Raw genomic sequence first — 16,137 nt, forward strand, 5'->3', positions numbered from 1 at the left:
TACTAGGACTGCAGCCTAAAGACACGTAATAACTCCTGTTTGAGCTCACATTACATTTTTTAAAAATCCAGTCCATCCTCCAAAGAGCTCAGGTGATGTGCATTGCTCAGTCATTCGTCCAGGTGTACCAAAACTGCATTTTTGACCCTCTTGCCCTTTCTGATTTGTTAAGGTCACTCAGAGAAGCACTTTACATATACCAAAATCACTCTTTTTTTTTTTAACTGCTTCTTTGAATCAAACGCGTTTTTAGATGTAATTATTACAGGATTAAGTTCTGGCTTGGGAAAAGCCAGGTCAGTGAGGAAATAAAAACCCTGAGTAAAAACTCGGTTCTTTGGGCAAACCAAAGCAGTTTGCTTCTGCTGTTTTGGCGAGACTTGAACCCCAAAGAACTCATTCTTTTAAACTATCTCATAGGGGAAAAAAAGATAGCCGCGCTGGTCCATGTGGGGGGAAACTCCGAAACCCACCGTTACACGATACATTAACAGCTAACGCCACCAAAGCACGCAAGCTTTCATTTTAAGCTGCCCCTTAAGGGGAAGGGCAGGAACGACAGAAGCGCCTTCTCCCGCCGGGACGCTAGAAAGCTGTCATTGGCCACCGCCGCTGGCTGGACGAACCGGGGGAAGAGAGAATCCGTCCGGGCAGCTTCGGCTTGAGCGGGCGGAAAAGGGCGGAGCGTGGACATTACACGTGCAAACTCAGCCCATTCCCACCAGCAGCCACAGGCTCCAAGCCCTGCTCTCTTTGCTGATCCATGGCAAAGGCCGACGCGGAAGGGGAGGCGCTGCGTGGAGTGAAGCGCTGCTTGGCAGGTTTCCCGGCCGAGGCCAGGGGTGAGCGCGGTGCAAAGAAATAGGTTTCCCTTTTCCGCGGGCGGCCTTGGAAAGCAGCCCCGCACCCTGCAGGGGAGGGGGATTAAACGTGAGGGCGAGCGGAGCGAGGTTCGGCTGCGGCTAACTCCTTTCGGCCCTCATTGGCGCAGCGGAAAGGGTCACTCACCGACAGAATTTCCCTTCCTTCTGTCTGGAGGAGGGGGATGGCCGAGCTTTCCGCGCCTCCTCGGGTGTGCGAGCGCTGAAAACGCATGGGGTGCTTCCAGACAGAGGGCGCCTAGCACTGCGCAGCAAATTCTGTCTTCAGAATATTCTGAAAAATCTACTTTTGATTTATTTCTTGCTTCTTCTGCAAGGACTGTGGGTGCTTCCTGACAACCAGGAGCAGTTATGAGAAGGTGTGATGAAACTCTGCAGGGTATGAACCTCAGAAGGTATCCGGGGGTGCCTGGCCTGACACCCACCCTGACTGGATGTTAATCACAAGATATGGTGTGCCTGTGTCTCGGGTGCAGCAGCCTTTGAGTTTAGGGTGTCTAGTTTCTTGGGTCTGTCCTGTGAATGGCAGAACCAAGATTTTAAATAAGTTTTGGATGTCAGGTTCCTGAAGAGAAGTGTGCATTGTATATATAGCTAATTGCCAAAACCAGTAAACCGAAACTGAGCTGAACGCTTGTATGTGTGGACATCTCAACAAATATTACATGACCAGTTGCTTCTAAATATTTTGAGAAGTGACACTTATCAGAAAAGACCAGTTTTTTGTTACTTTAATTCAGCTACAGGTTAAGATCAAAGGTCTGTTCCATGCTTTTTCCACAGTGGCCAACCAGATGGCTGTGGCAAGCCTACAAGCAGAACGTGAGCACAATAACCCTCTCTAACCCTCTCCTGCTTTTGTTCCCCAGAAACTGGTATTCACAGGCATGCTGAATGTTGCTCTGATGCTGAAAGTAAAATATAGCCGTCATGACATGTACTTACTGATGGTCTTATCCTTCAAGAGTTTTTCTAATCCCCTTCCTAGAGTCGGACACGACTGGTTGGGGACACCTTTACCTTTTACTTTTATAGGGCCACGGTGGCTTAGTGGTTAAGACGCTGAACTGCAGACTGTAAGGTCGGCAGGACAGCAGTTCGAGACCCGAGTGCCGCGTGACGGAGTGAGCTCCCGTCTTCAGTCCCAGCTCCTGCCAACCTAGCAGTTCGAAAGCAAGAAATTGCAAGTAGATAAATAGGTACCGCCTGGGCGGGAAAGGTAACAGCGTTCCGTGCACCTCGGTGTTCAGTCATGCCGGCCACATGACCACGGAAGCGTCTTCGGACAGCGCTGGCTCTTCGGCTTAGAAACGGGGATGAGCACCGCACCCTAGAGTCGGACACGACTGGTTCGGGACACCTTTACCTTTTACCTTTTTAAGATTACGTGGAACTGAAGTTATGCTGGCAACAGATCAGCTTTATATTGTGATGTGACAGGCTGATAAATTACTGATCCATATACAACAAAGCTGTTCAAAATTTCTCAGCAACCCTCTTGTTATTGGCAACTATTTCCATTTCCATAGAAACCCTCCTCTCATAAAAAAAAATCAGTCAATAAATGTGTGTGTGAGATTTGGGGGGCGAGATGAGCTGTGTTGTCATGGGACGCTTTTCCCCAACCATGCATTCTGCATAGGGTGAGCATAGACTACACTACTATGTGCTTACAGTTTTACATAGATCAGGGACCCTGCTTTTTGCAGGGTTCCTAACTGCATGGATAGAGCCTATATGCTCATAGCTTCATGCGCATCTTCAGCTGAACATGTGGAAGTGAGGATGCAATCCCCCTCTTCCATGCATTCATGAGTGAGTAGTGTAGTCAGTTGGCATATAGTTTCTTACTTAAATTGCAACTTTGTTCAATATGAAGGTTTAGAAACATATGCAAAGTTCTAGGCATATGATGCACCAGGAACTCTTAAACTGAACCTCTAATGCAGTTTTTGTCAACGTGGTGCTTTGCAGATGTTTTGGAGTACAGCTCCTATCAGCCCCAGCCAGCATAGCCAGTGCTCAGTGATGATGGGATGTAGACTAACAACATCTGGTGGTCACCAGGTTGGGAGAGGCTGCCTAATCTTTAATGGGCCTGGAAATGCTAGAGCTGTCCATCTACAAAAATAGATGTGGTCAAACTTTGTTATAGTAAGTCTCCCTACTTCTTAAGGCCTTGAATTTCCAAAAACGTTTTATTCCAAGCCTTCTTGGATATAAGAGACCTTAGTCCAGAGCAGAAGGATGCTGGTAAAGATAGTTTCCACATCAGTGTCAGCTGCCTTCCAGAAGAGATTGTGCTGGTGTGGAAATTTACACTGGAATGGCATGGCCTGGTATGGATATAGTGAGATAAGTCATCATGTGGAAGCCATTTCCAGTGATCTGGCTTTGATCATCATAATATGTGCTCTGTATTTAAGCTAGGGATGTCAGAGAATTTCGCCACAAATCTCGGGGAGGCCAAATGCCAGCGCATTCGGCCCCCCGAAATCGGTGGTGAAACGGTCTGCCCGCCCCGCCCCCCGGGACGGGACTTACCTTGGGCGAATCCTCCTGGCGGTGGCGGTTCAGCGGTGGCAGTGGCGGCGGCCGGTCTTCTGACTGGCTGCTGCCACCGCCATTTCCAGTAAAAAAAAAAGGCAAAATGTGATAGGCTACATAAAGATTTATGTAGCCTATCACAGCTAGATTTTTAAAAAATACCGTGATAGGCTACGTAAATGTTTACGTAGCCTATCACGGCTGAGTAAAAAAACAACAACAACCGCGCGTATGCAAATGGCGGCGCCCATGGGCACCACCATTTGCGTTCCTTATTTTGGCACGTCTAGTCTACGTAAACATTTACGTAGACTACGGCGAAAATAAGGGGAACGCAAATAGCGTAGACCCTACGCTATTTGTGTTCCCCTTATTTTCGCCGTAGTCTACGTAAATGTTTACGTAGACTAGACGTGCCAAAATAAGGAACGCAAATGGCGGCGCCCATGGGTGCCGCCATTTGCGTATGCGCGGTTTTTTGTTTTTTGTTTTACTCAGCCGTGATAGGCTACGTAAACATTTACGTAGCCTATCACGGCTGACTGCAGGGACACAAACAGCGGCGGCTATGGCCGCCGCCAGTTGCGCACCCGGCCAGCCAGGATTCAGGGGGGGAGGGACGGAGCGCCTCCCCCCTGGCCAGAATTTCAGGGGGGGAGGGACAGAGCGCCCCCCCGGCCAGAATTTCGGGGGGAGGGACGGACCACCTCCCCCCCACCTCGAATCAATTTCGTGAGAAGGTAAGTGACTTTCGTACATCCCTAATTAAGCTGAACAAGAGTGCAGGGCTTAACATTTATAAGAAGCCCATGCATTCCCCAGTAACCGGCTGAACCTCCTGAAAAGAATTTCAGAGTTATGGAGTTGTAGCAGTAGCGAATAATTATGTTAGGCAACATTGGCAGTCCTTGAAATGCTTGCAGGTTTATTCACAGAAGTGTTTTTTTCCCTTTTGTGTGAACAGAGCTGTGTTTCACAGAGTCAGTGCCATATCTTGATAGCCTTCCATCTCCCCTGGAATTCTATCGGGAATGGGTGTGCCCAAACAAGCCATGTGTGATTCGGAATGCATTCCACCACTGGCCAGCTCTGAAGAAGTGGACATTAGCTTACCTGAGGTAGGAATCTGCAACGCACCGCCAAGCTTCATTTTAAATGTTCATAGCATGTAGAAAATGACGCGATGATGTTTCGTAATATTAATATGGGCAGTCCTAGCCCTATCATTAGGCAGAGTGAGGCAGTGGCCTCAAGCAGCAGATGCTGGGTGGTGTGAAGTGGGGCAGTGATGGCAGCGCCCTGGCTGTTCCCTTCTGTTGGAAGAAAGCTGTGTGTTCCAGGCAGCCTGTCCTGCGCCCCCTAAGCTAGACTGATGCACTCTGGAGATGTGGAGGATGCTGTCCCGTCACAAGGGCTGACATCACAAGATTCAGTTGCCAGCCCACATGGGTTCTGTAGAGGGTGGAACCATCTTATTTGCTTTAGGCAGCAAAATGTGTTGGGCCAGCCCTGAATACGGAAGTTTTCAGCAAACTTCAAGCCCTTCATGAAGTCACCAGCTGCAAGGTTGAAAATTTAGGGCTTCTCCACATGGGGCTTTTATCCTGCCGTTGAGATTGGTTACTCATGGATGTTGCGGGTCCTTTACATGACGTTGTCAACCTCCAGCACCTCTCCTGTGGTTTCCGACCATTTCTGCGGCTTAATTTGAAACAAACGATGAGCTAATAAAAAGAACCAGTTTGAATCGGTTTGAATTTGTCGATGTAAATAGGAAGTTGTGCTATAACAACAGCGCCATCTAGTGGCTGTATAATGAAATATATAGAACTTGCAGATAAAGGGGGGAAAGTGTTTGGTGGGGGAGTGCATGTAAATGGCAATCTTAAGCCTGCAAAGAATCTGGAAGCAGAAGCCCTGGTAAAATCACAGGATTAAAAGCCTCTGTGTGGCCCTTAGTCAAAATTACTGGGGCTGTAGCACCTGAAGGAGTTAGGACCAGGACTGGGGAAATATTTCCAGTTCCTCTCCACCAGCATCAAGCCATTAGACACCAGAATGACCAAGTAAATCTTCAGGGCTGATTAGGACTCTGTTGTGAATTTTACTTTTTTTTTTTTTTTTTCATAAGCATCTATTTCTTGAACATCCAGTGTATTTTGGTGCAGGGAAATAGTGGGCTCCAAGTCGATAAGTGTGGCAGTAACTCCAAATGGTTATGCCGATGCAGTTTATCAGGACTGGTTTGTTATGCCAGAGGAACGACGCATGCCTTTCAGTGCTTTCTTGGACATCGTGGAGAAAAAAGTAACTTTTCCGGGAGTATTCTACGTGCAGAAGCAGTGTTCAAACCTGACTGAGGAATTCCCTGAACTTATGGGTGATGTGGAGCCTGACATATCTTGGATGAGTGAGGCACTTGGTAAATATCAAAGTCCTTGTTTCATCTACCGCTTGGAGTGTTGCATAACCCATTTGAATGCTGTACTTACAACCTATTCTAGCAGTTTCATGTTTTGGAATGTTCCAAAATCTTGCATCGTTCATGTATTTGTAGAGATATGAATTGATGGCTTTGTAATTGGGCATGCAATTTCCATACAAATTATAAGTTATACACATTCTGATCTAGTTGTAGATAGATGAATACTACTGGAGGCCTCTGATAACCTGTGGATGGAAGAGAACAGGGCAGAAGGAGGAAGGAGATGGTTTCCCATCCTCCACCAGCAGGTCTCTCTGACTCCAGCAGTTGTCGCCATTGCAGCAGCAACCCAGCTTTAAGACAGGAAGTTTCATTGTCAGTACATACTCATTCATTATTTTGTATATAAGCCACTAATAGCCTGTCCTTCCATATTTATTTGGAAAGGATGATAATACATTGGTTGGATAGAAAGTTCTTAACCTGAGAATCCTGCAGCATATGGCAACACAAACTCTTTTTCTCAGATGTATTACTGGTTTCCTTTTCATACAGGGAAGAAGCCTGATGCTGTGAATTTCTGGCTGGGAGAATCTGGTGCAGTGACATCTTGTATGTACCATGAGATAAATGTTTTCTCAACTGCGATTCTGGCTTTAAGGGCAAGGATGGAAAGAGTTATCCCTTTAGAAAAATAACACGTTTGCTTAGAGAAATTCTTCTTTAAAGAACTTTATACTTTAAGTGTCATCTTAACATCTAGGAACATAGGAAGCTGCCTTATACTGAGCCAGACCGCTGGTCCATCTAGCCTGGTATTGTTGAAACTGCTTGGCAGCAGCTCTCCAGAGTTTTAGGGAGGAGATTTCCCTGCCCTACCTGGATGTGCCAGGGATCAAACCTGAGACTTTTTGCATGCAAACCAGGTGCTCTACCACTGAGCTACGGGCCCTCCCTGACATCTAGCTATGATCATCTTCATCCATATAATCTTTCATATCTAGCTGTGATAATCTTAATTGAACCTGGTTCTTGAAGCCAGTGTAGACTGAGATCCAGGGCTGTTTGCCGTCTATCTTTGCAGCATATAATGCTCCCTATATAATATTTCATTTTACTTGCTTGAAATGCCAATATGTTGGTATTATACATTTATAATCGGGGTCTGAAAAATGGTAGATGCTTAAACATTTTATACTGGTGTGTAAAAAAATGTTTCCCCAACCCCATACAGGGATAGTTTGGACATAAAAAATGTATACAGGCTTCATACTTGTGCCTGTATTTTGTCAGCCTTGTTTATAATGGAGATAAGGAAATCATCCTTCTCCTTTTCCCAATCTTTGTTTCTCTCTCCCCCCACCCCCCAAATTTTAGTACATAAAGACCATTATGAAAACTTGTACTGTGTGATCTCTGGAGAGAAACATTTTCTACTTCATCCACCAACTGACCGTCCCTTCATCCCATATGGTATGTGTTCTGAGAAGTAGAGGGTGATGGTGTGAGATGCATATTATTGGTATTCTGGGAGTAATTAGAATTCTAATTCTAGAATTATAATTCTGTCGACAGCTGGTTAGCCACTGTATGAACAGAATGCTGGACTAGATGGACCCTTGGTCTGATCCAGCATGGCTCTTCTTTATGTTCTTATGTTTTTATAAAGTGGGGATGAATTTCTGCAATATTTACTATGGAGCAGGGACCATCTTTCCTTTATATAGTCAGGCCTGGGTGGCCACCCTGTAGCATGGGTGCCACAAAAGCCACGAGATATCTGAGCAGGGAAGGGAGGACAAGTGGACTTTCATTTTGGCATAGTCTCAGGCCTACACTCATGTTTACTTTTCCCACACTGCTCTGTTGCCTGCTCCTTAGCACAGTATATTACAGGCAATACCATACTGCAGCATGGGAGGCTATAATTCTGGACTTGGTGGCAAAATTAGACCAGTTTTGGACTTGGTGGCACACTTTCCAAAAAGATTGTTCACCAAGAATCAACTTAGACGTTACATGAAAGTTCCACTGTTGTTTTTTCCCCAGATTCCAATATTTTTTTCTCTCTCTTAAAAACCAGCCATGGGGAACAGTTTGAATTGGTGCTGTGTGGGGGGAGGCAGGCAGGTCTAACATTTTGTCCCCGTGTCAGTTCCCTGACATAGGGCGCAATCCTATCCAGATAGGCGGCCGCCTCCAAACTTGGAGGTGACCACCTATCCAAAGCAGGGCAGGAGAAGCACGGAGGGAATCGTTCCCTCTGCGCTTCTCCTGCCCTGCGTTTTTGGCTACACAGCTACTCATAGGATGTGTCATAAAGGCATTTCCGCCCTTCCTGCCCTGGAACGCCCCCAGCCACGCCCTTATTCGGGCGCTCTGCGCTCCTCTTACAAACACGGGCTGTCCTGCGATGCCTGCGAGGCAGCACAGAAGTGGCGGGAGGTTAGTTCTCCGGGAACCAACCTTGGAGCTCGGGCTCCGAGGTCGGTTCCCGGATAACACGATATCCTTTGGCCATCTAGAGGCCATAGGATTGCTCCTTCCACTACTCTCTCCCTGAAGCTGCTAATTGCTATGGAGAGGAACATCTATGGGCACAGTTTTTATGCCTGAATGTTTTCCATACTGTGGCTAAGATCAGCTTGGGAGAAGAGGAATATGTATTAGGGTTGTGGGGTGGGAGTAAAGGGTTAGACTCATCCTGTCTTGTGACCCTAATCCAAATCCCCCCATATGTTGCTGCTTTTTAAGAAGCGGGGGGTAGAGGAAGGAGTTCGAATTGTGGAACTGCCACATAACATCTAGTTGGTCCTCAAGATTTGTAACAGATGTTTATACTCAGAGCCAGTTCTGACCAAGTGTCTTTGCTGAAATAAATCCTACCTGTACAATTTTAGACAATTTAATACTAAGCCTTTTAAACTCCCTTATCTCTGCCCCCACATCTTATGACAATTCTCATGCATCACATTCCAGAGCTGTATCCAGCAGCAACCTACCACTTATCAGAAGATGGGTCATTTGAAGTTGTGCATGAGAAAACTGCAGAGAAGGTACTTAAAGGGTTTGTGTTAAACACTGTCTATGGGGGCAGTTGGTAAGAGGGAATATCTCAGAAAAATGTGTGCAGTGTGCATTGTAAAATTTTTTTTTATATCCCACCAGATCAAAACTATTTCCCAGGCAGCCTGAAATAACTGATAAAAAAAAGTAGATAAAAATAAAGAAATGCGATTTTTGGTTCACATTTGTGGATAATATGCTTAGAGTGCAATTTCCAGACCTACTATTTATTTATTTAAAATATTTATATAGCACCCTTCACCAGATTTGGCTTCTGGGTGCTTTACTAATTAAAAAAATATAAAAATTCAATAAACCACATAATTAAAAAAAACACATCCAGCAGTATGGAGAAACACTCATGTCCAATTGTGTTAATAATGATCATGCACAATCAAGAATCAGACAGAGATATTTTTCAGTGGCTTATCATCAAAGGTGAGGTATTGTTGATTCATAGTGAATGTGCATGTCCTTGCATGCCTGGCCAGAATTTACTCTCACACAAATAAATTAAAATGGTGTTTTAAACATTTGTAGAACATATGCAAATCCATCCTTACTTGATAGTAAAAAACAAAACTTTGGTTTTGCTTCATATAGCAGAAGAGGGCTCTCCAAGGAGATGAATTAAGAATAGAACAGTGCCTTGCTTGACGGTTGGAGGGAAATCAATTGTGAGCTGTTTCTCAACCATTTCACATCAAAAGCGAAAAATCTTGATCAATTTATGAAGGAAATATAGCATTTCTCTTATCAAAAGCCATGTATACCATATTAACCTTTCATTCTCATAGGTACCCTGGATCCCATTGGATCCCTTAAACCCAGATCTGGAACGATACCCAGAATATACCCAGGCAAAGCCTTTGTGGTGCACTGTGAAGGCTGGAGAGATGTTGTATCTCCCTTCTCTCTGGTTCCATCATGTTCAGCAGTCACATGGCTGCATAGCAGGTGAGAAGAATGGTGCATGCCAAAAGTATCTTTCCTTTGCAATGGTTACAGCAACCAGATAACTTCTGCTAGGATTTCACAGGCCATGTTTCTCTATCAAGATATTGCTGATTGCTTTTTTCTACCTTCAATTAGATTTCTTCATCCCCTTTTCAGACAGAATTAGCAATATAGGCTTAGAGCTAAAGATCCAGTGAGCAGAACTCTGCTCATGGGACCTTCCTGTTAGTGGAAGCAGGGGAGACGAGTTGAAGAACCCTCCAGAACAGCATGGGAGGTGGCCCAGGGAGCTGGAACGGGGAACTGGTGAAAATCACCTTCTCTCCTGTCTACCAGCTGGAGCCTCCCTGGAAGTAATCCTGTTTGCAGAGGGCAACTGAGGATCCAAGCCATAGTGTTTGAGTAGATGAAATCTGAAGAGTTCCAAGATAATTTGATACCTCAGGTGGAAAATTCAACCCCCCCCCTTTATTTAGCATGGGCCACAATTCAGCAACTTCTGTGTGAACTCAAATGTGAGTTGTACAAGAGCACATTAATTTCAAATTGGGCCTGGGCAGAAGAACTTCACAACGGATTCTGTACTATTGATCAAATCCGTCTCCTGCTTTGCTGCCCTTGTTTTAATTTTAAAAATATAAATTCTGTTTTCATACAAAATGCACAAAGCTGATATGTTAAAAAAGGATCAGCACCACCTTGTGGTATTTGGCTTAGAAGAGTAACTGTGTAGCAATTAATATTACTAATAGGCCCCTCTACTAATAATGGGTTAGTCATTAGTTATACTTAGAGTTTCCCCATTGAAATAAATTGGACATAAGTTAGTTACGAGAGCTTATATCATACTTGTAAAGATTCTGAATACTCACCTGGTATTTAATCTACTAATAAAAGGATAAAATAAATGTACACATCACCAGAACCTTAGTAGGTGCCTTTTTTAGGGGAAATAAAATTTAGGATTAACACACATACTATATATATACCAGTGAAACTGGCAGAAAATTAGTTGCAGCACAATATAGTGAGCCAGTGTGGTGTAGTGGTTAGAATGTTGGACTGGGACTCGGGAGGCCTGTGTTCTACGTCCCCCTTGGCCATGAGGCTCACTGGGTGACTTTGGGCCAGTCACTGGCTCTTAGCGTAACCTCTTTTGAGGATAAAATGGAGAGGAGGAAGATCATGTAAGCATCTTTGAGTTCCTTCCAAGAGGAAAAAAGGCAGAATATAAATGCAAAAATAAATAAATAAAATAATTTATACCTTCATAAACAAAACTACAACTCATTGTTAGGATAAAGCATCTTTAACATTTTCTTTTTTTATACCCTTTTAAAGTACTGTACTACTACATTTTGCATATCTACTTATTTGGTGGCGGTATCTTTGTTTTGTTATCTTTGTTATCTTTGAGAGCCAGCATGGTGTAGTGGCTAGAGTGCTGGTCTGGGAGTTGGGAGATCCGGGTTCTAGTCCCCACTCGGCCTTGGAAGCTCACTGGGTGACTTTGGGCCAGTCACATACTCTCAGCCCAACCTACCTCACAGGGTTGTTGTTGTGAGGATAAAATGGAGGAGGAGGAGGATTATGTACGCCACCTTGAGTTCCTTGGAGGAAAAAAGGCAGGATATAAACGTACTAAATAAATAATAAATAAATAAATTTGTTTAGCCCTTGGCAAAAAATTCAAATATGCAAGGATGAACGTGAAAGAGATTACTTATTCATTTGTATTGTGTTTTAATGTGCAAAAACAGTTTTTATTACATAACCCTCTTACGTGAACTGAGAGGCTTTTGAAACATCCCAGCCTTCACAAAGTCTTTCACATTAATTTGTCTGCTAAGAACTCCTGCACATTATGAGAGATTTCACAGTGCACTGTGGAGTACATGCCCAGTTCACTTGGGGCACCAGCTGGACCAGGGGTGCTTCCAGATGAGGCTGTTACAGTGCCTTTGCCCTTCCTCATTTGCAGAGTTATATGGAGGTCCAGACTACAGTGTCTTCAACTTGTAACCCTCCCGTGTTTTCCCACCTCTTCTTCCATCTTTTCTCTTACTTCAGAAAATCCATTCAAAAAGAAAAGTTGGAATAACTGCACAGTGCCTTCTGATTGGTACTGCTAGGAGCTTTCTCTCTGAAAGCATCCTTTCTGTCCTGTACATGGCTCCAGAGTTCCCAGGAACATGGTTTGAGTTCCACTGTGTTAACTCATCAGTATTTATTTAACGTATGGCACACATTGCCAGGGAGTCTACAATGTTTTTACACGGTAGGTGTTCTGGCGCCAGTAGTTGCTAGTCTTTGTTGCACTGATGCACCACAAGAGGGTGAGCTCGCTTTGCATCAGTTGGCCAGCAGCGTTCTTAGGGAAGTCAGCTCGTCCGGGCTTTTTCTCCACCGCTCCTCCGCCGATCGCGTCCAGGCAAATCCAGTGCCGGTTCCTGCTCCCTGCATAGAGTGCTGCCAGCATTTCCCCCCACTGAAATGGGGTACCTATTTATCTACTTTCAGACGGTATGCTTTCGAACTGCTAGGTGGGCAGGAGCTAGGGATGAAATGACGGGAGCTCACTTCCGTCACGCAGAGCTGGGCTCGAACCGTTGGAGTGTTGACCATTTCTGGCCGGCAAACTCCAGCGTCGTTAAGCCGCTGTGCCACCGCATCCCCCAAAACTCATCAGTATTTCCTTTTTACAGATGGTAAACTGAGGCTGAAATAATAACTTGCTCAAGGCCACCCAGCAACAACATAGCTGATCGTTGACTTGAATCTAGATCCATATATAATGCTCTGCTCACTGGATGCCTTTAAATCTTTTATGAGGGGGATCAGTTCATACATTATACTAGCAGTACGGCAGCCACTTGAAAATGAAACTGTGCATATCATTCTATGTGGAAAAAAACTGTCAATGTGAAATGGCTTTGCATATTATTCAGCTGATTTTAACCATGCCAGTAAAAACCCTCTTTTTTATTAGGGTCGCAATAACTTGGTTAAAATCAGCTGAATTTAGCTTCACACAAACAGCTTAAACACAAATACAGCTCTGCTGTGACATGTCATTTGGGGATTGGACATATCAATTGGTCCTGAATCTCTTATCATTTGGGGATTGGAGCTAATCATATAAAGAGAAATATCTATCGGTCATATGTTGCAGTTTTTATTTTGAGCTGCCATTCATTCGCAAAGCCTATCCAAAAACTTTTGAAAATCATGAGAATAATACCAAGGTTAGTTTTTCAAAAGACAGATGATGACTCATTGTTTTTTTGTTTTTTTCCTCAGTGAATTATTGGTATGATATGGAATACGATCTAAAATACTCTTATTATCAGCTGCTGGATTCACTCACAAAAGCTGTAGCACTGAAGTAGCAGTCTTGGGATTTCGGAACAGCTAACCTTCTATACCTGATGTGGAACTGTGGCTGGAATTCCAATAATACGCTATTCAAATAAGCGGAATGTGGATAATTTTATAATGGTCTGTCAGATAAAGACAAAAGGCTATTGTTTTGCTGTCAACAATTGTTTTGCTGATGTCAAAGCTTACCATCATGTTGATGTTCACAGGAAATCTAAGCCAAATTGTACCTCATATGGTTGTTTACCTTGAATGGCCTTTGAGATCCATAGCAAATTGCTTTGTCTCATCGCTGTATCTGTCAGTTATCTAATTGAACTCTCTGAGATCAACAACACTGGCTTCAAGGAAGAAGCCGATTTTCTAGATCCATTTCAGTCAGGGCTCAGGATAGTGTTTGGGACTGACACCACTTAGCTGCCCTGATGGAAAGTTTATTTCTGGAGACTGACAAGGTTCTAATTTGTCCTCAATATCATTTATCAGTATTATTGATCACCTGTATTAATCTGCTGGAAGAGAGAATTTGATGTTTCCTCAGTACGCTGATGACTGTCAGCACTGTGTTGATCAAGGCTTTGAGCAGTGGTCTTGTCACTGAGATAATGTCTAGAGAGCACTAGTGGGATGGATGAGAGTTTCATTAAACTGAAGTTGAATCAAGATAAGGTAGAGGTTGTGATAGTTGGTTGCTATTTAATAGGGGGGAAGGGTTGCCTGTTCAGGCCACAGTCAGCTCTTGGGAGTCCTAAGTCTTGGTGGCATCTGCAACTAGGGATACCTTTTATCATCGCTTGCTTGTTTACTTTCACAGGATATGTCAGCTATATCGTTACCTGGAAAATAACGACTATAATAACTAATTGGATTGATGACTGCAGTGTGCCCTGTGTGATTCTGCCCTTTATGACAGATAGAAAGCCAGAGGTAGACTGTAGCTGCTCACCTTCTAGTGGAGGCATACTAAAAGAAGCATTTGACTTCAATACTCCATGAATCTGCGGTGATTTGCTGTTGTCTTTCAAGCACAATTAAAGGTGCCAGTTATGTCCTGTATAAGTCTCAGTGACTTGGCCTCAGCATATTTTTGAAAATGCCTTTTGAGCATTTTAGCCTCAACACCCACAGTCATTTTCAGGGGAGGGCCTATTCCTGGTTCTGTTTATCAAGTGAAGGTTGATAGAGCTTAGTAAGTAGGGTGTTCTCTGTGTTGGGACCCCACTTTTAGAACTCTGTCCTCAGGGTGGTCTATTTACACTTCTCTTCAAACGGTAAGCAAAGGCCCTTTTGATTTACCATGGCATTTGGTGCGTAGCCCTGGTTGGCAACTAGTATTTAGCAAGACCCATATTTTGAGTTGGGAAAGGGCTGAAGGGCCAGCAACATTGGCTGTGCTCATTGACTCCCAGGTGAACTAAGACATACACAAAGGGGTCTTTAACCTGTTCTTCCACTGTGTGGACACCACTACTATCTTTGGGGGATCTTTTGCCCTTATTATGCCTTTTTGTTGCTCATTTTAAGACAGAATCAAAGGGCTTTCTGACTTCCTTCTTCCAGAATGTGAACAGCAACAGAGAGGCCCTGTGATAGTTTTCCCTTTATGGACTTTAGTTCTGACTCCCATGTGTGAGCCAGGTGAGGTGTATAATAAGGGGAGAAACCTGCCCAAGTCTTTGCTTCATTCACACTGGGGAAAGAGTGGTTAAAGATCCCTTTAACCCATACTGGGGTTAAAGATAGTAAGAAGGGTACTTCAGAATTAGGGTTTATGCTGAGGATCAGTTTGAGCTTCCAGGCTGTCACTTAGCTATTTAAAACATAGCATATAGTTTTCCTTGCTTGCGTTTTATTATATACTGCCTTGCACAATTTTTTTTTTACGCAGGTAGCTAGTATTTTTCTCCTTCCAGTTCATAAAAGCTGTTGTATAGTTAAAAGCACAGATAATATATGGAATTTGCTATCACAGGACATAGCGATGGCCACCATTTTGGATGGCTTTAAAAGCGGGTTAGACAAATTCCTGGAGGAGAAGGCTATCAGTGGCTACTAGTCCTGATGTCTCTGTGCTACCTCTAGTACCAGAACCAGTATAGTTATGTGCGCCAGTTTCTGGGGAACATGGGCAGTAAGGTGCTGTTGCACTCACGTCCTGCTAGTGGGTTTCCTGCAGGAAGCTGGTTGGCCACTTAAGTGAACAGAATGCTGGACTAGATGGACCTTTGGTCTGATCCTGCATGGCTCTTCTTATGTTCTCCTGTTAATTTATTAATTATAATACTTCCATGAAAGAATGTTCAGTACAAACAGCACAATCATAATGGAATCCCTTAGCCAATGCTGCAGCCTGTTGGTCCAAATTCTTAAAGCTTGAAAGCAGGTGAGGTAATACTTTTCTTTGTTGTTGTTTATAATCTATTGAGTTGACAGACTACAAATTACTGTGTTAGAATGAGTAAAGGCAAGAAGACTAAACACTTTCCAACCAAACAGAGCTACTCCCCTGCCCAAATGTCTCCCTAACCACTCAAGAAACTGTTGGTGATGGAGGGCAAGCTCTAGATGCCACTGAACTATCACTTACCTGAAGCAGAGATTTAGCACTCGACACTGGATTATATGACAGGCTATTATAACATGAAAATTTTTCATATTATAGCAAATGTCTGCATCACCCAGATAACTTTGGTTATTGGGTGGTTTAAAAATGTAATAAATATTAAATAAATAGTCCTCTTCCTCCTGTATTTTAAGAGTAGTTTCTCTGTTGAACATATTTTTGTCTGCTGCAAAATCCCTAGAATTTTAAAACCATCCACTAGAAAAAGGCAGCCTCTAGTTTCCCACCTTGGAAGTTGGGCCCTGCTTTTATGAACTACA

At 43.8% G+C, this 16,137-nt stretch overlaps 1 protein-coding gene across 3 annotated transcripts; it reads left to right on the top strand.

Annotated features, from left to right (window-relative positions):
• The first annotated feature begins 512 nt into the window (after positions 1-512).
• JMJD7 (jumonji domain containing 7) lies at positions 513-16,003 on the top strand. 3 transcript variants are annotated; one of them, XM_084846321.1, is made up of 9 exons: positions 628-842; positions 1,665-1,703; positions 4,393-4,546; positions 5,597-5,850; positions 6,409-6,465; positions 7,231-7,326; positions 8,833-8,909; positions 9,717-9,876; positions 13,177-16,003. In XM_084846321.1, exons 1-9 carry the CDS (start codon positions 764-766, stop codon positions 13,263-13,265), a joined length of 1,005 nt encoding a protein of 334 aa, XP_084702447.1. In that variant the 5' UTR covers positions 628-763; the 3' UTR covers positions 13,266-16,003. The 3 variants fall into 3 exon arrangements, with proteins under 3 accessions (XP_084702458.1, XP_084702447.1, XP_084702469.1); XM_084846332.1 differs by lacking the exon at positions 1,665-1,703 and having other exon boundaries at positions 513-842; XM_084846343.1 differs by lacking the exon at positions 1,665-1,703 and having other exon boundaries at positions 842-1,260.
• The last annotated feature ends 134 nt before the right edge of the window (positions 16,004-16,137 follow it).

This window comes from Heloderma suspectum, chromosome 1, assembly GCF_057233095.1.
Source record: "Heloderma suspectum isolate Gila_16-S chromosome 1, 16-S_ref, whole genome shotgun sequence".
Taxonomy (NCBI): Eukaryota; Metazoa; Chordata; class Lepidosauria; order Squamata; family Helodermatidae; genus Heloderma; species Heloderma suspectum.

Bases quoted from the DNA above. Each gene is read 5' to 3' on its own strand.
- JMJD7 (XM_084846321.1), top strand. From the start codon at position 764: ATGGCAAAGGCCGACGCGGAAGGGGAGGCGCTGCGTGGAGTGAAGCGC. The intron at 1,704-4,392 runs GTGAGCACAATA...TTGTGTGAACAG, and splicing joins GGCAAGCCTACAAGCAGAAC to AGCTGTGTTTCACAGAGTCA. The intron at 8,910-9,716 runs GTACTTAAAGGG...TCATTCTCATAG, and splicing joins ATGAGAAAACTGCAGAGAAG to GTACCCTGGATCCCATTGGA.